Source organism: Procambarus clarkii, chromosome 47, assembly GCF_040958095.1.
Source record: "Procambarus clarkii isolate CNS0578487 chromosome 47, FALCON_Pclarkii_2.0, whole genome shotgun sequence".
Classification (NCBI taxonomy): domain Eukaryota; kingdom Metazoa; phylum Arthropoda; class Malacostraca; order Decapoda; family Cambaridae; genus Procambarus; species Procambarus clarkii.
Genome location: NC_091196.1, coordinates 21,836,068 through 21,855,425, shown reverse-complemented (window position 1 = coordinate 21,855,425; position 19,358 = coordinate 21,836,068). Strand labels below are relative to the sequence as shown.

The following is a 19,358-nucleotide window of genomic DNA, read 5'->3' as shown; positions in this document are numbered from 1 at the left end:
GCAAACTCTGCATAAAGCTGGGAGGTGAAGAGCTACTGCCAAGCAAACAATTTGACAATGACAAGCCTTGACAATTTAGAATGTCCGAACCTTCAAATTAGCTGCAACAAGAGGTCAATTCTTTTTCAAGAGGTAGAACAGGAGCATATAAAGTCCTATTCACGAAGTCTAACTGGTCCTTGCCAGAACAACATTAAAGATTGGAGAAATTTCATTCCACTTGAGTGCCTGTAAACAATAAAACAGGTGCTATTTTCCCATAGAATATTGTAAGGCATTGCCACCCAGCCAAGATGCTTCAGGGGTCTGGTACAGCATCCAGGAAGCTGATGCTGGCCCAGATAACTCAATTCAGATATGTGCCCTATTCCACAAATCAAAATGCTTCAAGTTCCACTGAGCCAGGGATGCAAAAAGGAGAGGACGACAACTTCACCTTAGACCCTTACAATGCTCCAATTGCTATCTATGAATTCCTCCTGTGCTGAAATTGACATATGCAACTGATCTTGTGGGTTTCCAATACTTTTCCACATGTACATCTAAATGTAGGACTTTAAAACAGCTTAGCTATTTGAGGGGTAAAGCAGCTTAGCTATCTAAGGGTTAAAGAACAGTTTATTTTCACACACACAGGGCATGATGAACTGAAATCAAGGCAATAAAGAGGACAAAATTTGTTCCTTACAAGGGGATGGGGCCCAGAATACCTACCACACAAAGGAGAATTTCCTTCACCTTATGTATCCGAGCCCAAAGGAATCAAAGAAGAACTAGAATGAATGGTCAACCCCTCTCCCCAGAATAAAAGCTTCCTGAACCAGGGAAGAGGAAGAGTATATTGCAGTGCACCACAGAGAAGCTGAAGTCCCTTATACGTGTCAGAAGTAAGCTCAGAATGAACTGACTCCATTTTTTAATGGGGTAAAGAAAAATCCTCCCAAGCACAGGTGGGAGGAACCAATGAGAAAGGACCTTAAGCAACGAAAGTAGGAGGATTGGAACACAGGAGCTTAACAGATGAAACAGGAGCAAATTGCAACATAACAAACACCAGACAACACACTTCCTGAAGTGAAACCATGACTCAGAGGTTAAGGCCACAAGAGTAACTTTTTTCTTTAAATAAAGAAAAATCTTCCATGAGACCAACAATGCTGCAAATTGAGACTGCCAGTACTAATACTTAACTGCTTGAGTACTGCAATAAGTGGCAGCTTCACCTGCCTTGATGCCAAGAAGATGCCTTGGAGAGAGCAGACATCGAAACAAGCACTCAGTGATTCAAGACACTGTTTGTGGAAGTGCGAGTGGTGAGGGAGTTCAGGTGGTCCACTTAAGTCCTATTCCAGGTTCTCAAGACCTAGCATACAGCTGTGGTGGTGGTGTTGGAACCGGCTCCCAACACCACCACACAACCGTACACCAAGTCTTGGGAACCTGGAATGGGGCTTAAGTGGAGCCCTAAACTGTTTAAACTATTATCTGATTGCCGGGGTACAGAAAGCCTATTAGGCTTGTAAGGGCCTCCTTTCTAACAGTGAGGCTGTATGCACAGTCACCCAACTAGCTATGAGCCAGAACTAAGCCACTTACCAACACACACACATTACTGCACCACATTACTGCACCACATCACTGGCCATTTCAAGTGTTCCTTAGAGAGTCTTCGGAATTCTAGAAGGTGTCTAAAATTGAAACGTTCCAAGAGGAAACAGGGCATCTAAGTTACAGAGTACAGGCTCAAAGCAAAATATTAAGTAAATAACTCAAGATAAATTGGAATAAATAATTGATGACTTGAAAAGTGTCATGATTTCCTCTCACTTTTATCACCAGAAACATTGTTTCTGCTTATTAGGAAAAATAATAATTATTTACAACCAATTTTGAACATTCCCACTAACAACTGCCTATACTTTTCTTTTAAGTTGTATCCTAAAGTTTTAGTTGGACAAAAATGTTTTTAAATACAGTATCCAAGTCGCATCCTAAAAAATGGATAAGCTATAAACAAATTTAAAAAAAAAAAATGATGACCCACCACACTTTATTTTGTCTTTACTCATCATGCTCTTTTTAACCTTTACATCCACTTCTATGTAGCAAGTCGGCATTCAATCATCGACCACTTAAGTGGTTGACCACCATTCCATCCCCCTGTCCCATCCCAAATAATTATATGACTCCTTCCAAGAGCTGTATGGTCATAATGGCTTGATGCTTTCTCCTGATAGTTCCCTTCCCTCCTATTTGTTCTTTACAACACATGTTGTCTCACAGCGAGACTGATCTACAATTAAACAAAATACAAGCAAAGGTCCTAGCATCTTTGCATCAAACAAGCAACATCCAATTGCCACAAAACTTAAATATATGCAACAAGTATCTTAATGTGTAGATATACAGTACCATAATAAGACATATATCTTTTGGTAAATAGCTACATACATTCAAGGTATCAACCACTATCTACACCTACTAAAGTCAAGAACAAAACAACTGCCTTTATAAGATATGTCTTCAACATATTTACTAGTAAAGAAAGCTAGAAAAAAAATGAAAAAGTTCCACGAAGAGACTTAATGTTTATGATAAGTAACCAATTGTTGATAATGACGCACGCAGCCCTTAAATGTAACTCGTTTTTATTTGGTGAAATACTGTACAGTATACATAAAAAAAAAAAATTTAATACATAAAATTTTGCAGCAATAGGAAAATAACATAAAAAGGATAGAAGATTGCTCTAAGAATACAGTAATAAGAGTACAGCCCCTGTGATTTGTAGGTACAGTACTGAAACATCTCATCTCGGGAACAATTCTCCGAACCTAATCCTACTGGATAAGATGCACCCAATCTTCTGGGTCAGGTGCCCAAGGCACCCCTGTACCCAATCTTCTAGGTCAGAGGGCCAAGACACCCCTGTACCCAATCTTCTGGGTCAGATGGCCACGGCACCCCTGTACCCAATCTTCTAGGTCAGATGGCCAAGACACCCCTGTACCCAATCTTCTGGGTCAGATGGCCACGGCACCCCTGTACCCAATCTTCTAGGTCAGATGGTCAAGGCACCCCTGTACCCAATCTTCTGGGTCTGATGGCCAAGGCACCCCTGTACCCAATCTTCTAGGTCAGATGGTCAAGGCACCCCTGTTCCTAATCTTCTAGGTCAGATGGTCAAGGCACCCCTGTTCCCAACTGGCTGAGTAAGGCAGTCAAGACTGTCTCTGCACCCAATGTACCATCCACATACTTATGACTAAAACCACACAAACCACTTTAATTAAAGATAAGGGTAAATTTGTTTAAAACATCTATTAAACTGAGCCTTAAAAGATAAAAATCTTTATATAAGCACTTACCAAATTTCTTTTGCCATCAGGTTTGTCCATTGTGCTCAGCAATCTGAAAAAACATATTAGTTATTTTGACTTCATAGTTTGCACTAAGCCATGTATTTCACTAAATGTATGCCTGTATCTAATAATATTTAGCAAATCATTCCAAACAATAATAGACAATGATGTTCGATGGGATATCTTCTATAGTTTAAATTCTGCTACTTAAGCTCTTGCTATTATGTAGTACTTGTACCATGCAGGGAAGGTTATCTTGAGGTTATCTTGAGATGATTTCAGGGCTTTAGTGTCCCCGTGGCCCGGTCCTCAACCAGGCCTCCACCCCCAGGAAGCAGCCCGTGACAGCTGACTAACACCCAGGTACCTATTTTACTGCTAGGCAACAGGGGCATAGGGTGAAAGAAACTCTGCCCATCGTTTCTCACCGGCGCCCGGGATCGAACCCGGGACCACAGGATCACAAGTCCAGCGTGCTGTCCGCTCGGCCGACTGGCTCCCATAAACTCCAAGGGTCAAGAAGCCACACAAGGAAACAACCAACAAAATCAAACTCATCAAAATTTGAATCTACCAAAATTTGGATAAAAATATTAAGACAAAGATAATGGTGTATTAAAAAAGAACTTTAAAAAGTGAATGCTTGAAAAGACATTGAACAAATTTGTATAATACAAAAAGCATTAATATAGAAAAATGTAACACACCATACCTCTTTCAAGGCAAAAGAAATATTGCTGCATGAGAAATTCCTTATTTTTCACTATTTCATACCCAAACTAAACAAAATTATTAATATAAGTGACAGAAAATGCTTTTGCATGTGATTTGATACCAAAATTAATTTTGAAAAAAAATTTAGTATAGTGTAACTTTTAAACTTTTCAACACCACATTTTGGTAACTCCACTAAAATTTTATTGATCTTCCAGTGGACCAAGTTCTGTTTATGTGGGATTCCACTCTATTTGGAGGTCATGTTTGAGAAACGTTTGTATAGAACAAGTACAGTACAGTAATAGTATAAAAGGGCACAAAAAGTGACCAATAGTCCAGCAATGTATATCAATTCTACAGAAGCATTTTAAGAAAAAATTGTATTAGTATTAATACTACAGTATTAGTATAAACATGATTCAGTTTGAAGATAATCTTTTTTATAGAAATTTTAGAAATAACAAACAAATGTTAACCAATCTAAGTATAGTACCGGTAATCCTTAGAGTATGTGAAGCCAACGAACGGAAGATTATTCCCAACAAAGGCTTTAGGAGTCGGAAAGCTTTCTTCTGACGAGTCCTCATTTTCCACTTCATCAAAATTACTGGTATCATCATCACTTGTAAGGTCCGGAACTACTGGCGGTACACCTACCATGTGACACGACCATTAGAAAGCAAATACAGGCGACTGATTAACGATAAAAACTGGCATCGTTATCCCGCTTCCCTCTGAGATGTACGTTAATAAATAACCTTAATGAACTCCAGCTTTCTGCCAATGAGATAAAGAGCTTAACATATTATAAGCACCCGTCTTTCTAATGCATATTTGCAAAATTAATTCAATAACTATTCTACTCTTTACACACAGTTGACATTCCCAACCTGTTCTAATCAAAACAATGAATCATGTAAATATGGCCTCTTAGTCATCAGCACAAGAAACATTTAAGACAGTTCTAAAATAAGTTAATAAGAATATTAGAAAAACTTACATTCTCTTATAGTATCAAAGGTCCATTGGTCATTGATAAAAAAAGTGTGTCGTTTAATCTCTTCAATGCCATTTCCCCCAAGCCGTGTTAATCTGAAAGATTGAGAAATTAGATTCCTTTTATCAAAATACTAGCACGTAATAAGCAAGAACATATTGAATAGGCAGCCTATGATATGCATAATAATGGATTACATGCATTCTGAGTTACAAGGATAAAATATTTATACCAAGTTTCATAGAGCAAGTGAGAGCTTCACAGTTGCGCAGATTGAGAACAGATTAATGTTGATTATCAAGAATAATCCAAGTTACTCCTCAGGTCTACATGGTTCAGGTTCAAGTAAGTTTATTTAAGTGGTCAAATACAACCCCAAAACATTTAGGCTATTTCTCCCCTCCTCTATGACAGGTCCCTCAAGGGAGCTCACAAATTGATACTGCACACACCTAATAATCCTATATATATTACATTACAAATACATTTACATTAATTCAATAGTTATCTCATAATACATACAAATGTATCATAGGAATTTTAGTATTACATTCCTGGTGTAAAGTGCTTGAACCTAATGATATGATAACGTGCCTGTATCATATCATATCATCACACATCAAACACTTTCATGCCGTACACTACTAATTTCTTTATTTCTATAGTGTTCATGCCATTCACCCTCTAATACATAGTGAGATAACATGCAAGTGTGTGATATACAGTACTACATATTTTGCATTCCTTATCTTTTTCACAGACATCAGCCCCATATTACCAGTAATATTTATACCCCTGATCTTTATCTCATGTACAGTGAGTCTTTCCCACTATTATAACTTTAGGATCAAGCCATGCTCATTAGTGCCTAGTGCTTTAGTGTGTTACTGCTGTCCACCATTATAGATTACTTGACCTTTTCTATATCTTTTTGGACCAACTTAAGTCTTTATCTGTATTTGTTCCAAAGTTACTTTATGCATAACATTACCAAGAGTCCACAGAGAATAATCACACTAATGTGACTGCATCAAAGAGAAAATCACTGAATGATTTTTACATTGACTCATCACGTTAAGTGTGATTACTCTGTGTATTGAAAGAGGAGCATCAGAGGTAGAACATTCCTAGATGACAGAGTCAGAGTAAATTGGAGGGACTGTATGAAAATCCTGTTCCAGCTTCAGTAGAAACCTCAGGAAATCCTTGTGAGTTCAACAGAACTCCAAGTTACAATCCCTTTGACTATGTCGTTGACTGGGGGCATGTGCGTGGGACTACCCACCGCATAGGTTTGAGCCCTCATCCTGGCTCCTACAGATTTTCTCATTACCAAGAGTTTTCTCCGTGGCCCTCCTCACTAGCTCCCTTGTGTAATAATATCTACACGTGAAGGGATCAACGTAAATCTTACCTTACTACCATTTTTCATTAGTAGCTTAATGTGTTCACATGTTAACACTTTCAGTAGGTCAAGCCAGGCAGAAAGAAATTTAAAAAAATGATGCAGCAAGTTGCAATAAAGTGGAACATAAAAGTGCAACTGCCAATTCTCCACATCATGAAGGTTAAAAGGAGCATAAAGAACCCCTATTCAAAAAGTTTATTTGGTCCCCCCAGCAGCACAATATATATAGGAGAAACATCCTTCCACTACAACACCTGTAAACAAAAAACTAATTACATTTTCCCATAGAAAGAAGGCATTGCCAGCCAACCAGGTGGCTGTACGTGTCCAGTACTTTCCCAGATAGCAGATGCAGACCCAGACTCCAAGAGATCTGGTTCTAATTCACATAAGTGCTGCTTCTTCCATAAATAGAAATGTTTGGGATGGCAAGTAAAAAAATTTTGCAAAGGAAGATAAGGAAGAAGCAAAGAAAATCTAGGAAGGAGAGTATTAATAATGCTAGACAATGAAATAGCAGAAATAGTGCATAAGAACCATAAACAAGTCATCAGAGTATCCATCAGATTTTTAATCCCCCCCCCTCCATTAACTATAATACAAATACTCTACTGTATGTACTGTACTATCATTTGTATTTTCTGGTCTTTTCTGTTGAATGGTGTTTATCATTTAGGTAAGAAGAAGACAGAAGAATTAAACTAGATAATTTACACACAATATTTACAGCAACTTCATAATATGCTATGAAGTTCTCAATGAGAATGTTCATGAACAATAAATTGTTAATGAGCATTCCTTTATAAAAAACTAGGCTAGGTTCGTGACCTTCAAGAATGTCTACGAATAAATAGCATAATTATTCTCTTCAACTTCCATACATATGAATTAAGAATGCTTAACAACTACAACTCTATCTTACCTGTCTGTCAAGAACCCACATATGAGACTCTTCGCTTCAGATGATATTTCAATATCCTCGGGAAATTTAAGAGAATTTTTATGGTCCATGATTTTTCCGTAAGTGCCAACTAGTGAGTCAGCATAGAATGGCGTATCCCCTACCAACATCTCATAGAGGAAGACACCCACAGACCACCAGTCACACTCGCGGCCATAGACCCCTTCACCACCCTGAGATTTTAGGACTTCGGGGGAGATATAGTCAGGCGTTCCCACTGCTGTATCTGCTCTTACTAGGCCATCCTAGAACAAAAAGTGGATTGTTATACTAACTTTCCAATTCTAAATGTTATCTTTCATGGTTAATTTCTGTACAAAAATGGATTTTGTCAGTTTTAACCCCCATGTGAATGTTTTATGATGAATTACATACAGTATGTAAACAAGTACAGTAATACAATTTGCCAGTCTGTATAAATCAAGGCAGGGGTCTTTCTCGCTGTGATCTGTATCTCATTTAAAACATCCTACATATCAATCATGTCATAACACTGGGAAAAATCATTTTATCATTTACACAGATACAACAAAATACAAATACATTACAGTACATGCAAATGTTGTCCGTCCTGGAAGCACACCAGTAAGGTGCTGAAGTGTTTAAATTCATACATTTATTCTATATGGAATTTATGCAATAATCTAGTGTGGCATGAGCAGAAAAACAAAAATGTATTTATTACAACATTAATAAGGTAGGCTCAAGATAAAATGTTGATGGTCTACTGCAGAACTTTAGTGCTGTATTATATTAAATTACAGTACAGTGTAAGGAAATTTCTACACAGAATAAAAGTTAACTTTCTCACAAAAAAATATTAAATCTTGTGAACAACATCCTATGGCAATGATAGGCTTGAGTGACAAAAGGGAAAGGCAAAAACTTATAATTGTGCCATGGGCAAGGCAATAGGAACAAAGTCACGCTCATAAAAATTACCCACAGAGATTGGGAAATATTAAGGTACAAATGGTAACTCCTTTAATGTGACTCTGATCATGTTTTTAATTTCTATGTAGATGGATGAAACATTAGAAGAAAATAATTAGGAAAAATGCATAGCAAAGTATTTTTATCTTAAAAAAACACTGCTTCACACAAATGCCTCTCTGGAAGCATCTCCAGCTGCAATGAACCTCAAACTGCAAAAATAAATTGGGTCTGTTGCTCTCTAGTTTGCAAATCAAGGCATCACTATATAATTTTTATATATTGATTCAAGTGCCATTATGAATTTAAATGATCATGATTCAAGAAACATTGAGAATGTAAATACCTTATCCATCTTCATACAAGTACCAAAGTCAGCCAACTTTAGATGGCCACTGCTATCCAAGAGCATGTTATCAGGCTTCACATCTCTGGGAAAAAAATAAAAGTAAATTAAATCAAGAACTGAATGAGGTAATGTTCTGAAAATCTTGCTGCAAAGTCATTTACCACATTGAAAATATTGCTAAATTTTAACACACTATATAGTGCGCATTAAAATTAGTGATGAAACAGGTTACGATGATAATGATAACCAACCTGTGAACAAAGCCCATGGAGTGGATAGCATCAAGCGCCAATACTACTTCAGCACAAAAGAATTTAGCCCATCTCTCTGGTACATCATAGTTGGACATGAGGTTCACCAAATCACCACCTATAAAGGACAATTACACACACTATGATAGTTTGGTAGTTAGGCTAACAATATGGCACTATCACTATGCCTAAGGAACAGGCTGCTACCCGAAGCTGAAAATTCGCTCCCCAAAACTAACCAGGTGACAAGACAATGTAAAGTAAACAGCAATCTTTTGCTGTTTACATTTTATAGCATTTAGCTTAGTAGACATTCTTGGCTAACCAACTTCTAAAGACACCCTGGCTAGGCCCGCTTAAATAAATACTATACAGAGACTTTAAATTTTGAACGTATTATTTCAAGTTTTCCCAAGTGTTGTTACAAGATATAAATAGGAGATGCCTTGTATGGACCAATAGGCCTTCTGCAGTTAGGTACCTTCATTCTTATGTTTTTTTAAGACATGTTATAATTACAGTATGTGCAACATACCATAAAAACTATACTGATAAAACACCTCTTACCCCTGGCTTAATTCAGATTCCATAATCAGATCACATTTCAGCAAAAGAATGAGTTTACTGATGCACAGCTCTAAATTTTCAAGTACCGTACTTTCCAGCATAAAAGACGCACCCTCACATAGGACGCACCTTTATTTTACAAGGATATTTTGTGGAAAAAATTACTTTAGTATGTTTCATCGTACATGTATTGAAAGATATTTTAAAGTGGATTTTGTACCCGAACTCTTACCTCCTCTAAGATAAGCTGTGCAGGTGTTCATATTTTGGGCAAGAGAATTGCTAAACAAGATGTGAAACCTGTATTTCTGGATGTGATGTTTTGTGTTGCTGCATCAGGCCACCAGGGCAGCACACCATCACAGTGCTCTGGTTTTGTTGTCATTTACTCATTTCAAATGCTGACAGGCAGATAAAAGTTTAACATTCCTTTCACATTTTTAGGAGCATTTTTCATTTAGACAATGAATAAATGTTTTAAAGGTAACACAGTCATTAAATAACGTGTGATATGTGTGGGTTATGTATGCTGGGTAAGGTGGTGAAATGATGTGAGCTTCCTTCATAACTGCAGACATATCATAAGCAAGTTTTCGTAAATTTGTGATAATGGACGGTAATAACTCGGCTTGTTTTCAATAGTTTATTATTAGCAACGATTTTTGTGCCTAGCGAACTTACCCAGTATGCTCATCCGGCTCCCTAGCCTATGGTGCTCGGTCTTCCATCCGTAATACGGCCGCATTAGATGCAGGGCAATTTTTTTGATACGTTTAAAAATAAAAAAATAAAAACGCGTCTTATACACCGGCAAATACGGTAAATAATATATGCAGCATTTATTAAATAATCATTAGACAATGCATGACAAACTGGGTATGTTATTTTGTTTTATTTTGTACAGTACAGTACTTGACTGTCCTAATTTTGTATATACCGATCTTAAACAGAATGTTAGCCACCTTATGACTTCCTTACCTGGCATGTAATCCATAACCATGTAAAGGAACTTAGAATCTTGGAATGCAAAATGAAGTTGCACAATCCATTCGGAATTAGCATGAGCCATGATGTCCCGCTCCTCCCAAAAAAATGCAGAGTCTGATCGCTTAATCATTTCAAATTTGCTTAATAATTTCATTGCATATACCTGTAAATAAAGAAGAAAATCAAATAATAATTCATCACAGTAAGTACAGTACAGTACAAGTAAAATCCAAAATAGAAAGCTTTTATGGCAAGAGCCTTTGGAACTTTTAAACATTTTAACTCACCTTTTTAGTAGATTTATGTCTAACAAGCTGAACTTCACCAAATGCCCCCCTGCCTATGACTTTAATATTTGTAAAATCGTCAGCTCTCATTCGCAATAGCTCCACATCCAGTATGGGCTCCCGATCTGCAGGAAAAAATGTATTATTGTAAATTACATAATTCATTAAGCACTTAAAAAATCAATGGTATATCTTGAAAAATAATACACTCTGCTGCATATCCATCTCACCCTCTCTCGCTCTTCCACCCCATAAGGTTATCAGAGGACAGCAGAATATAACAAATATTGTACATCTGTTGTCTGATGTATGTGTATATATTTATATGTACATGTATGTATGTGTACATGTATATATAACATTAATAATTGTGTAACTAGCATCTAAAAGATTGTTATTTGCTTAACTAAACAAACTAGAGGGTTCAGTTCCTGAACCGATTATGTGTCTGTAATCCTTTACACCACCGCCCATGGAATGGGTATATGGTGCATAAAAAGAAAGAAATTGAAATTGAATTGTTGTCTGACTTAATGCTAGAGCCAACAGGTGGTTTAATTCTTCCCAAATCTTTGAGACTAATTATTATTGTTGTCATGTAAAAAAAAAAATATCCATCAAAACAATTTTCAACACTGTATTATGAGTTTATGGTGAGCATCCCTGCATCCAGGAGTAACATGAATTATCACCAGCATATAATGGCATAGAGATTACCTGCAGATATAATTGACCTGCTAGGTTTATGAATTCTTAAAAAGTTCTTGCCATTTATTACACAATCCTGTATTTCCAACTAAGAAACTTAAACCAAATATTACTGTACTGTACCTGAAAAAAATATATTATTAAGAAATAACAAATATCTGGTCCCTGAGGTTGTTTGACTTGTAGTCTGCAGGGTCACATCGTTCTGACAACCAGATTGGTCAGGTAACTCGAGCAGAAAATGTTCAAGTTTCTTCTTAAAAGCTTCTACCTTTTCTCCAATAATATTTTGTATTTTTGGTTAATATATTCATAGGTACTGCATCTTCAGGAATGATTCTGGCATCACTGGGAACTGTCTCCTTTCTATTTATACAATGAATTTTAGGTAATTTTACCCTAATATTTGTGAATACTAGCATGAGCATGAGCAGTGACTTTATAGTAAGTACAGTTGTGAACTAAGAATTGTAATAAAAATCCCCTTAACATAATTACCGGTAGTTATATCACAATTAGTATTGAATTATATTACATGCAAGAAATAAAAAAATTAAGGTAAAGATTTGAAAGGTATGTTGGTAATGCTGTATGTAACTGGATAGTGAAAAATAAGAACAAATAGAGCTCATAACAATACTAATTTAAGAATTTACTGACATAATACATAAAATAACTTATGATAAGTAGGAATATATATAGTACAATAACAGCATAAACACATACTAAATAACATACATCTATTAATGAAAGCCTCCACATTTTTGTTTCGTCTGATGGCTTGATGATCGCAGTCTGCGACCATCGCCTGTGCTGCATCCTGAGGACATAAAACATCATCAGTAATCAAGGCAATGGCCCACACACAACTCAACATAAATTTCATCTCTAGTACTGCAAAACATTAACATATTTCAGCTCAATATCCTGTGGGGAGTCCCGTCGGCTCTCTGAAGCTAGCTTACTGATTAAGTGCCATACTACTTGAGTGTCATCAATCGCGCAGTTCTTGTATGCCTACCGGGGACAAGCCAGAACTTGGGCCCCCTCGAGGAGGCGCAGGGAGCGATGGCACATGAATACTTTACATGTAAAGTCTATCATTTCTGCCATCACCAGGGATAAAACCCAGAAAGACAGGCATATCAAAACAAACTCATGCAGAGTTTAATACTAAACACAAACCACAATCAAAAGAACTCCAAAAAAACAAAACAACAAAAACGTCGTCCAACTAACTAAAGTACGGTAAATCTGATAAAACTGGTTCATTACATCAGTCATGTCCCTTCACTGATCAACCCTACTCTCAGTATCACTTGTACACATTTCTCTAAGTCAGTTACAGATCCCTGATTATACTGTACAGTACTTAAAAATAACAGTTTTAACCAAAAAATCACTGCCATTCCTCCTTCATTCACTTCATTGGGCAGAACTGTCTGCTATGCAGATGCAACAGATTGTCAACTATTCAAAGAAACTCAGTAAACTTAAGATCATCTTTCTTAAACTATGCCCAAGAAACAAACTGGTATGCCATGTGCTTAGTCCTCACCAATAAGGAGTCGACATTGATGATGCCTCTTGGGTTTCGTAATTGAGCTTCTAATTCACGGAGCCGCTGTAAACGCTCACTGTCCGTGATTGATTCCATCACTGTTGGAATAAACATAAATTAGATATCGCTCGACAATAAAAGCTACACTTATGACTAACAAAAATAACTCAGAAGCTTTAAACATTAATTAAGATCAGAAGCATGCAGTGAAGAATGTACAATATTTGTTAAGACAAAATAATACAGAACAATACAGTATACATGAATTTTTTGCATGTTTTAATACCATTTACAATAACTTCCACATTACAAAAATGCTGCTTTAAAATGTACTTTTGCAAGATACAAACAAATGTCAGGTCTGAATAAGTGAGCAAGTTGCACTTCCACAGTATTATGGACAACAGGAAATAGAATACTACTGTACCTTGAATGGTCTCATGGTACATTTCCACAATATACTAGATAAAGGAAGTAGCATGCTTTAAGTTTTCCCAGTACACTTTCTCTATAGAAAATAAGATACTGTCCTTCTAATATGAAAACTAGTAACGAACTCAAGGGGTGGGCGAAAAAATATTCACAGTAAAGTAATCTGAATATTTATAAAATGAGAAAATACTGTATGATGATTTATAAAAATGTCTGCAATCATTTTTGTTGGTTTTATAGATAAAGCATAATTGTTCAAGAAAAGAAAATATAATTTAATGTGAAGGAATAATTTCAATACTGTATAGAGAAATAACTTCAATTGACTTAAAAAAAAAAAAAAAAAGCGAAACAGGCTGCTGATCCCAATACCAAGTAAAAAGGCAGTCACAACTTCTCAAGATATGAACAGGGTGATGTAATAAGCATGGAGTGGAATGACTACATGGTGTTGTAGTAAGTACAAGGAAGGGGAGGAGGGGAGGTGGTATAATGTGTTAAGGGATTTTAAGATTTGCAACAAGTAAATTCTGGTGAAATGCCACATATAAGCTTAAACTCTTCACTGGAAATAGGTATGGTATATACATCACATTAATTAAGTATATGTGATGGGCCTATAATGTTGGGTATCTAATGCTTCTACTGTCACGAGTATATTCCGTCATTTAAGTCACGACACAGATTAATTAAGCAAATTAATCATTTACCAGGATCTTGGCAGCAATCATTTAGAAAGTAAGAGTGAGGTGGTAATGGGAAAGAGAATAGTCACCCCATGATCATAAGGTACCTAACACCCCACCACTGATGCTGTGCTATGCAAGTCACATAACCCCACACACATTAAATAATAAGACAAAAATGATCACACTTTCACTCCTTAAAGAACTCAAACTACAATACTGTACATTATATACCCTTACAGATAAACACTACAACACTTCAACATTCCTAGACAGCAGAACCCTTACCATTTTATAAGCATACAGTGCTCCTTATGAACTCCTATTCCCATATAGTCCAATACAGTATATACAAATAAACATATTTCCTTCTATTAAATTACTTCCAGCCAGCCTAGTCCCTTAGCACATCCCATGTTTTGTCTACATTCACTTCCAGCTCTTCTCTTACACTCACCACATTTAGTCACATTCTTCATGGTCTTCCTGTTCTCTTCCTATCCTCACATTCATTTAAACACACTCTTCACCAGTCTATTATCAACCATTCATTCAACATGCCCAAATCATCTCAGAATGCTCTCTGCAATCTTGCGGTTTATAGACTTTTACACTTAACACTTCTCCATGCCATATATTCCTTCATTAACTAAGTTAACACTATTAATGCCTCTCAGATTGTCCTTTTCTAATGCTTTAACTCCAGTTTTTTTCTTCATTTTCATACCTAATGATATTCTCGCAACAATTCATACAATTCATGCTATATTCCTATCATTTTTTCCCCTAACCTGGATTGCACTGCACCGGCCACTTTTCTTTTCTGACAGTACAGTACCTACTTTTAAAAGCATTAGTAATAAAATACTGTATAAAATGCCATTCATCCTAATCTTGTCCTTGTTAAGCTCCATTTAGTTTATGTAATGTAGTTTTGGTCACCATACAATATAATGCAGATAATTTTACTGTATGATGATGAAGGTCTCTAATTCCCATGAATTAGAGACCTTTCATATAGAGAAAGATTGCAAAAACTTTGTTTACATTCCCAAAGCAAAAGGCCTTGTATACATGACTGAAGTATACAAATAGATCAAAAGTATAACAAAACAAAAATATTAATAGGGTACTGCATACATTATATCAAGAAAAAATAGAAAACAAAACAATGAATACAAACTGGATAAGCTTATATTAATTAGGGAATATCATCATAGATTTATGGGATAAATTGCCAGGCAATATAATAGGCTGGATTGTTTCAAGCATAGGTTATATATGAGTGAGTGAGTCTGGGTATAAAGAGAAACTGCACGGCACAGACCAATAGCTTTTCTGAAGTTTCCTTTATTCTTATGTTTTCATGAATGCACAAAATCATATATTAGCAATCACACACACATCCATGATATTTAAACTAATCTACCACATTAGTGCTCTCCAGACATTTCATGGCATAAACAGTACAGTCCAATAATGTCAAATAATTTAGTCATGGCCATTTGAAATTATAATAGATTAGGCTAAGCCTTTTTAAAGCTTGAATTTCAATTTGAACCAGATCATATTGTAATTAAAAATCTTTAGCCTTTACATGGGTCAAACATGTCTTTGGGTACCATTGGATAAATTCTTATACATGCCACTGGGCCGGTGTGCCAATAGGTTAGACTACTAGGCCAAGGATAATGTACAAGAATGAAAAATATATTTATCTTCCAAACATGATGATAATTTTGAAAACTTTGATTTATATATGCAGCTATTCATTAAAACATGAATAAGACTAATGACTATGAATAATTTGACAAATTCTGGGAATTAATTAGTAAGTGCAAGCTGGCAACTTGATGCAAAATATTTATTTTGACCAATTATGCACGTACAGCAATGATTTAGTAAAATTTATATTTTATTTTATGTAATTTATTCTAAAAAAAATACATATAGCTATACCAATGTAATACTATAATTAAAAAAAAATGCTGAACTGGTTTTTGCAGTTCAGTGCACAAGACAATAACACCTCTCTCACTGTTGCTAAACAAGCAAGCATTACGGAACACACCAAGATTACCGACACCAACCAACCCACTGCCAACGGTACTGTCAAATGCAGTAAACTACAGTACTTTTGTATTTAGTTTTGTGAACATTTTAGTATTTTACATCAATATTTGAGTCCAGGCCTTCTGCCATTACCTTTATGCTTATGTTCTTATTGTTTTCTTAACTTTGAACTCAAACAGTAATTATTCTCTTACATGTGATTGCAGATATAAAAATGATGAATGCTGTCACCTTAACAAATTTATTCCTAGATCAGATAATAAAATACATTAGTGTAATGAGCTACTGAGCAGTTTCACTTAATTACACTAATACTGTACTGAAGTTTTTTCATTATCCCAAAATCTTGTACTTGGAATTGAAGACTATCAATATATCTGGACAAGCAAAATTTTTGGGAAATTCCTTTAATACTGAGGTTTTTTAGTCCAGATTTCACAAGGGTTCATAACTTTGTTGAGTTTTATATCTAGGCAGATGATAAATTGTATGAACCTGAATTGTAGGTGCATAATATAAAAGGAAGGAAAATATCATTCAACTGACTTGAAAATAATTACCTGAATGTCTACAAAAACTTGATAACTATAATGACCTCCTCACAACAAACTTGTGACATTTTGCTCACACAAATTACACTGTGCCACAGAACAACTGTCAAGAGTAAGAGATATTACTACTAAGCCACACTGGTGAGTAAATGAGTGTGTGAGAGTAGAGGTGTGTGTGTGTGGGCATCTGGACACCCACCTACTACCCATATCAAGGTACTCACCACCCAAACTCACTCACCCACCTCTTCTCTACCTCCCTCACAGCCCACAATACCTCCACACGACCACAGATGCAGCTTCCTCATCCCTCCTCAAGTGGTGTGATCCCTTCCAATCACCTCCTAAGATCAGCAACTTGAACACAATGATTAGTCATAAGATAGTTCAGCCTGGGCCCCCTCCCTGCCCTCTCACACCTGTCAAAACCCCTCAAACACCTATCAACAACTGCCCTTCGAGCTAAAACACCCGCAACACAACGCTTCACGCCCGTCCCGGAAAACCCTTCATTCAGGCCCGAGTGTCAGAGTTGTCCTGCTGGCTAAACGTGAAAATAAAACCCCAGCAAATGCAAGTGAGCGACAAAAGTTGAAAATGTTTGTGTTTGGGGCGAGTCCAGGCCTGGCGAGGCGGCCTCTCCTGCCTCCCACCTCCGCTGTTGACACTTACTTGCCACATCTCCTGTCACATCATATACACCTCGGGGTATGGACGTGGCTTATTATCAACAGCGAGGCTTTAGAGAGGTAAAAAATAGTATATAAGAAGCCATCCTTCGCCACAGTTGCACATAAATATGGCCGAATAACCAACTAAACCCACAATGCACCGCGCCGCCCCAGGCCCATCACCTGCCCGCTAACTTCAAAACTCCTCCTACATTGGTGCTTAATTATATGAGGACTTCTGTGAACTCTGGTCTACTCTAAATCTATATGTAGACAATTTATATATGTGTAGTGTGTGTGTGTGTGGTGTATTTTACTGTATGTATCAAGGGCAAGCTGTACGGTAGGTTATCCAACAGGTATCCTATGTATAGGATACCTTGATTTACCTGAATTTACCTGAGGGCCACTAATACTAGGGGCCTCGACAAGAGCAGGAAGCTGGCAGCTTGTCAAAGGTCTCCCTATTTGCCCTGATGATCTTTTCCAGATGTATTTTAAAACCCAACAGAGTTTTTGGCATATACGGCTTCGGCGGGTAGGCGGTTCCATGGGTTTATAACCAAATGGGTGAAAAAAGCATCTCTTGTTCTCAGTTCTACATTGTGGCTTGTTGAGCTTGAAACCGTTGCTCCTAATTTGTGTCACATCTGATCTTTTGAAGAAATTGTCCGGATTAACATCCTCCAAATTGTTCAGTATTTTTAAAAATTTCAATGAGATCCACCATCATGCCCAGTGGCTCTCAACTGTTTTTGATACAAGAGATGACTTAGCTCTGGAATGATTTTTGTTACCCAGTGTTATACCTTCTCCAGAGCAGCTATGTCTTTCTGAAGATGAGGTCTCCATGTCTGGATGCTATAATCCATGTGGCCCCGTGCACCAGACTTATACAATTGAATGACTACCTTCTTATCCTTATATATAGTTTAACAACCAGGTACCCATTTTACTGTTAGGTAAACAGAGGCTACAGTTACGGATTGACGCCCAGTCATTCCGGGAAGAATCCCGGCCGGGGATACGTATATCTTCCCCGGCCAGGATACAAACTCAGGACAAAACGCCCGCGAATTGCCAGGCGAGTGTCTTAACCACTATACCACGATGACTGATAAAGGTACAGATATTATTCCTAGGGTTTATTTATCTTTTATTTTTTTACTGCCGCACCCACTTGTTGTGAAACTTTCAGTGACTGACGGATTCTGACTCCAAGGTCTTTTCTTAATTAATCTTTTGTAAGGTAGTGCTGTTAATTTGGTAGCTGTGACGTAGATTGTTATCCCCCTCATGCAAGGTCTTGCATTTATCGACATTAAAAAGCATTTGCCAGTCTTCTGACCATTTGTGGAGTTCATGCAGATCTCTTTGTAAGGTCTCAATATCATTTTCATTTCCCACTTTACTATAAATCTTAGTGTCATCTGCAAATTTGATGATGTGGTTTGTAACATTCTCATCTATGTCATTAATGTATATGACAAAAAGGGTTGGCCCCAAAATAGACCCCTGTGGCACCCCACTTACCACAGTTCTCCAGTCAGCTTCATTCCCATTTAGCACGATCCTTTGTTTTATTTCTTTTAACCATTGTTTTATCCATTCCAGCATTCTCCCATTTATTCCATGTGCCTGTAGTTTCCTAGCAATTCTTTCATGTGGTACCTTGTCAAAAGCTTTAGTAAAGTCCATGTAAACTACATCTGTCAGAAGTCCTTTGTCTGAATAGCCGGTTACCGTTTTCAGAAATGTGAGCAGGTTTAATTCATGTTTGGTTTAAAGATCATGTTTGTAAGGCATGATCTATTTTTGTGTATTCCAGTTTATTGGTACAGATGCATGTGGGCCAAT

At 36.8% G+C, this 19,358-nt stretch overlaps 1 protein-coding gene across 5 annotated transcripts in view; it reads right to left on the bottom strand.

Moving 5' to 3' along the window:
- The window catches only part of LOC123763086 (rho-associated protein kinase 2-like), a 55,621-nt gene extending 37,974 nt beyond the window's left edge, over positions 1-17,647 (bottom strand). For 3 of the 5 annotated variants that reach the window (XR_011222273.1, XM_069302094.1, XM_069302091.1), the window contains exons 1-11: positions 17,108-17,153; positions 13,086-13,186; positions 12,266-12,347; positions 10,820-10,944; positions 10,524-10,695; positions 8,979-9,096; positions 8,725-8,809; positions 7,407-7,690; positions 5,080-5,171; positions 4,573-4,732; positions 3,369-3,411 (exon numbers count right to left, since the gene is read on the bottom strand). Coding sequence is in view for 4 of the 5 variants with exons in the window: in XM_069302094.1 (XP_069158195.1) it covers positions 3,369-3,411; positions 4,573-4,732; positions 5,080-5,171; positions 7,407-7,690; positions 8,725-8,809; positions 8,979-9,096; positions 10,524-10,695; positions 10,820-10,944; positions 12,266-12,347; positions 13,086-13,186; positions 17,108-17,138 (1,293 nt within the window). In the remaining variant the exon portion in view is untranslated. The other 2 variants (XM_069302092.1, XM_069302093.1) reach the window with 2 other exon arrangements.
- Between the last annotated feature and the right edge of the window lie 1,711 nt (positions 17,648-19,358).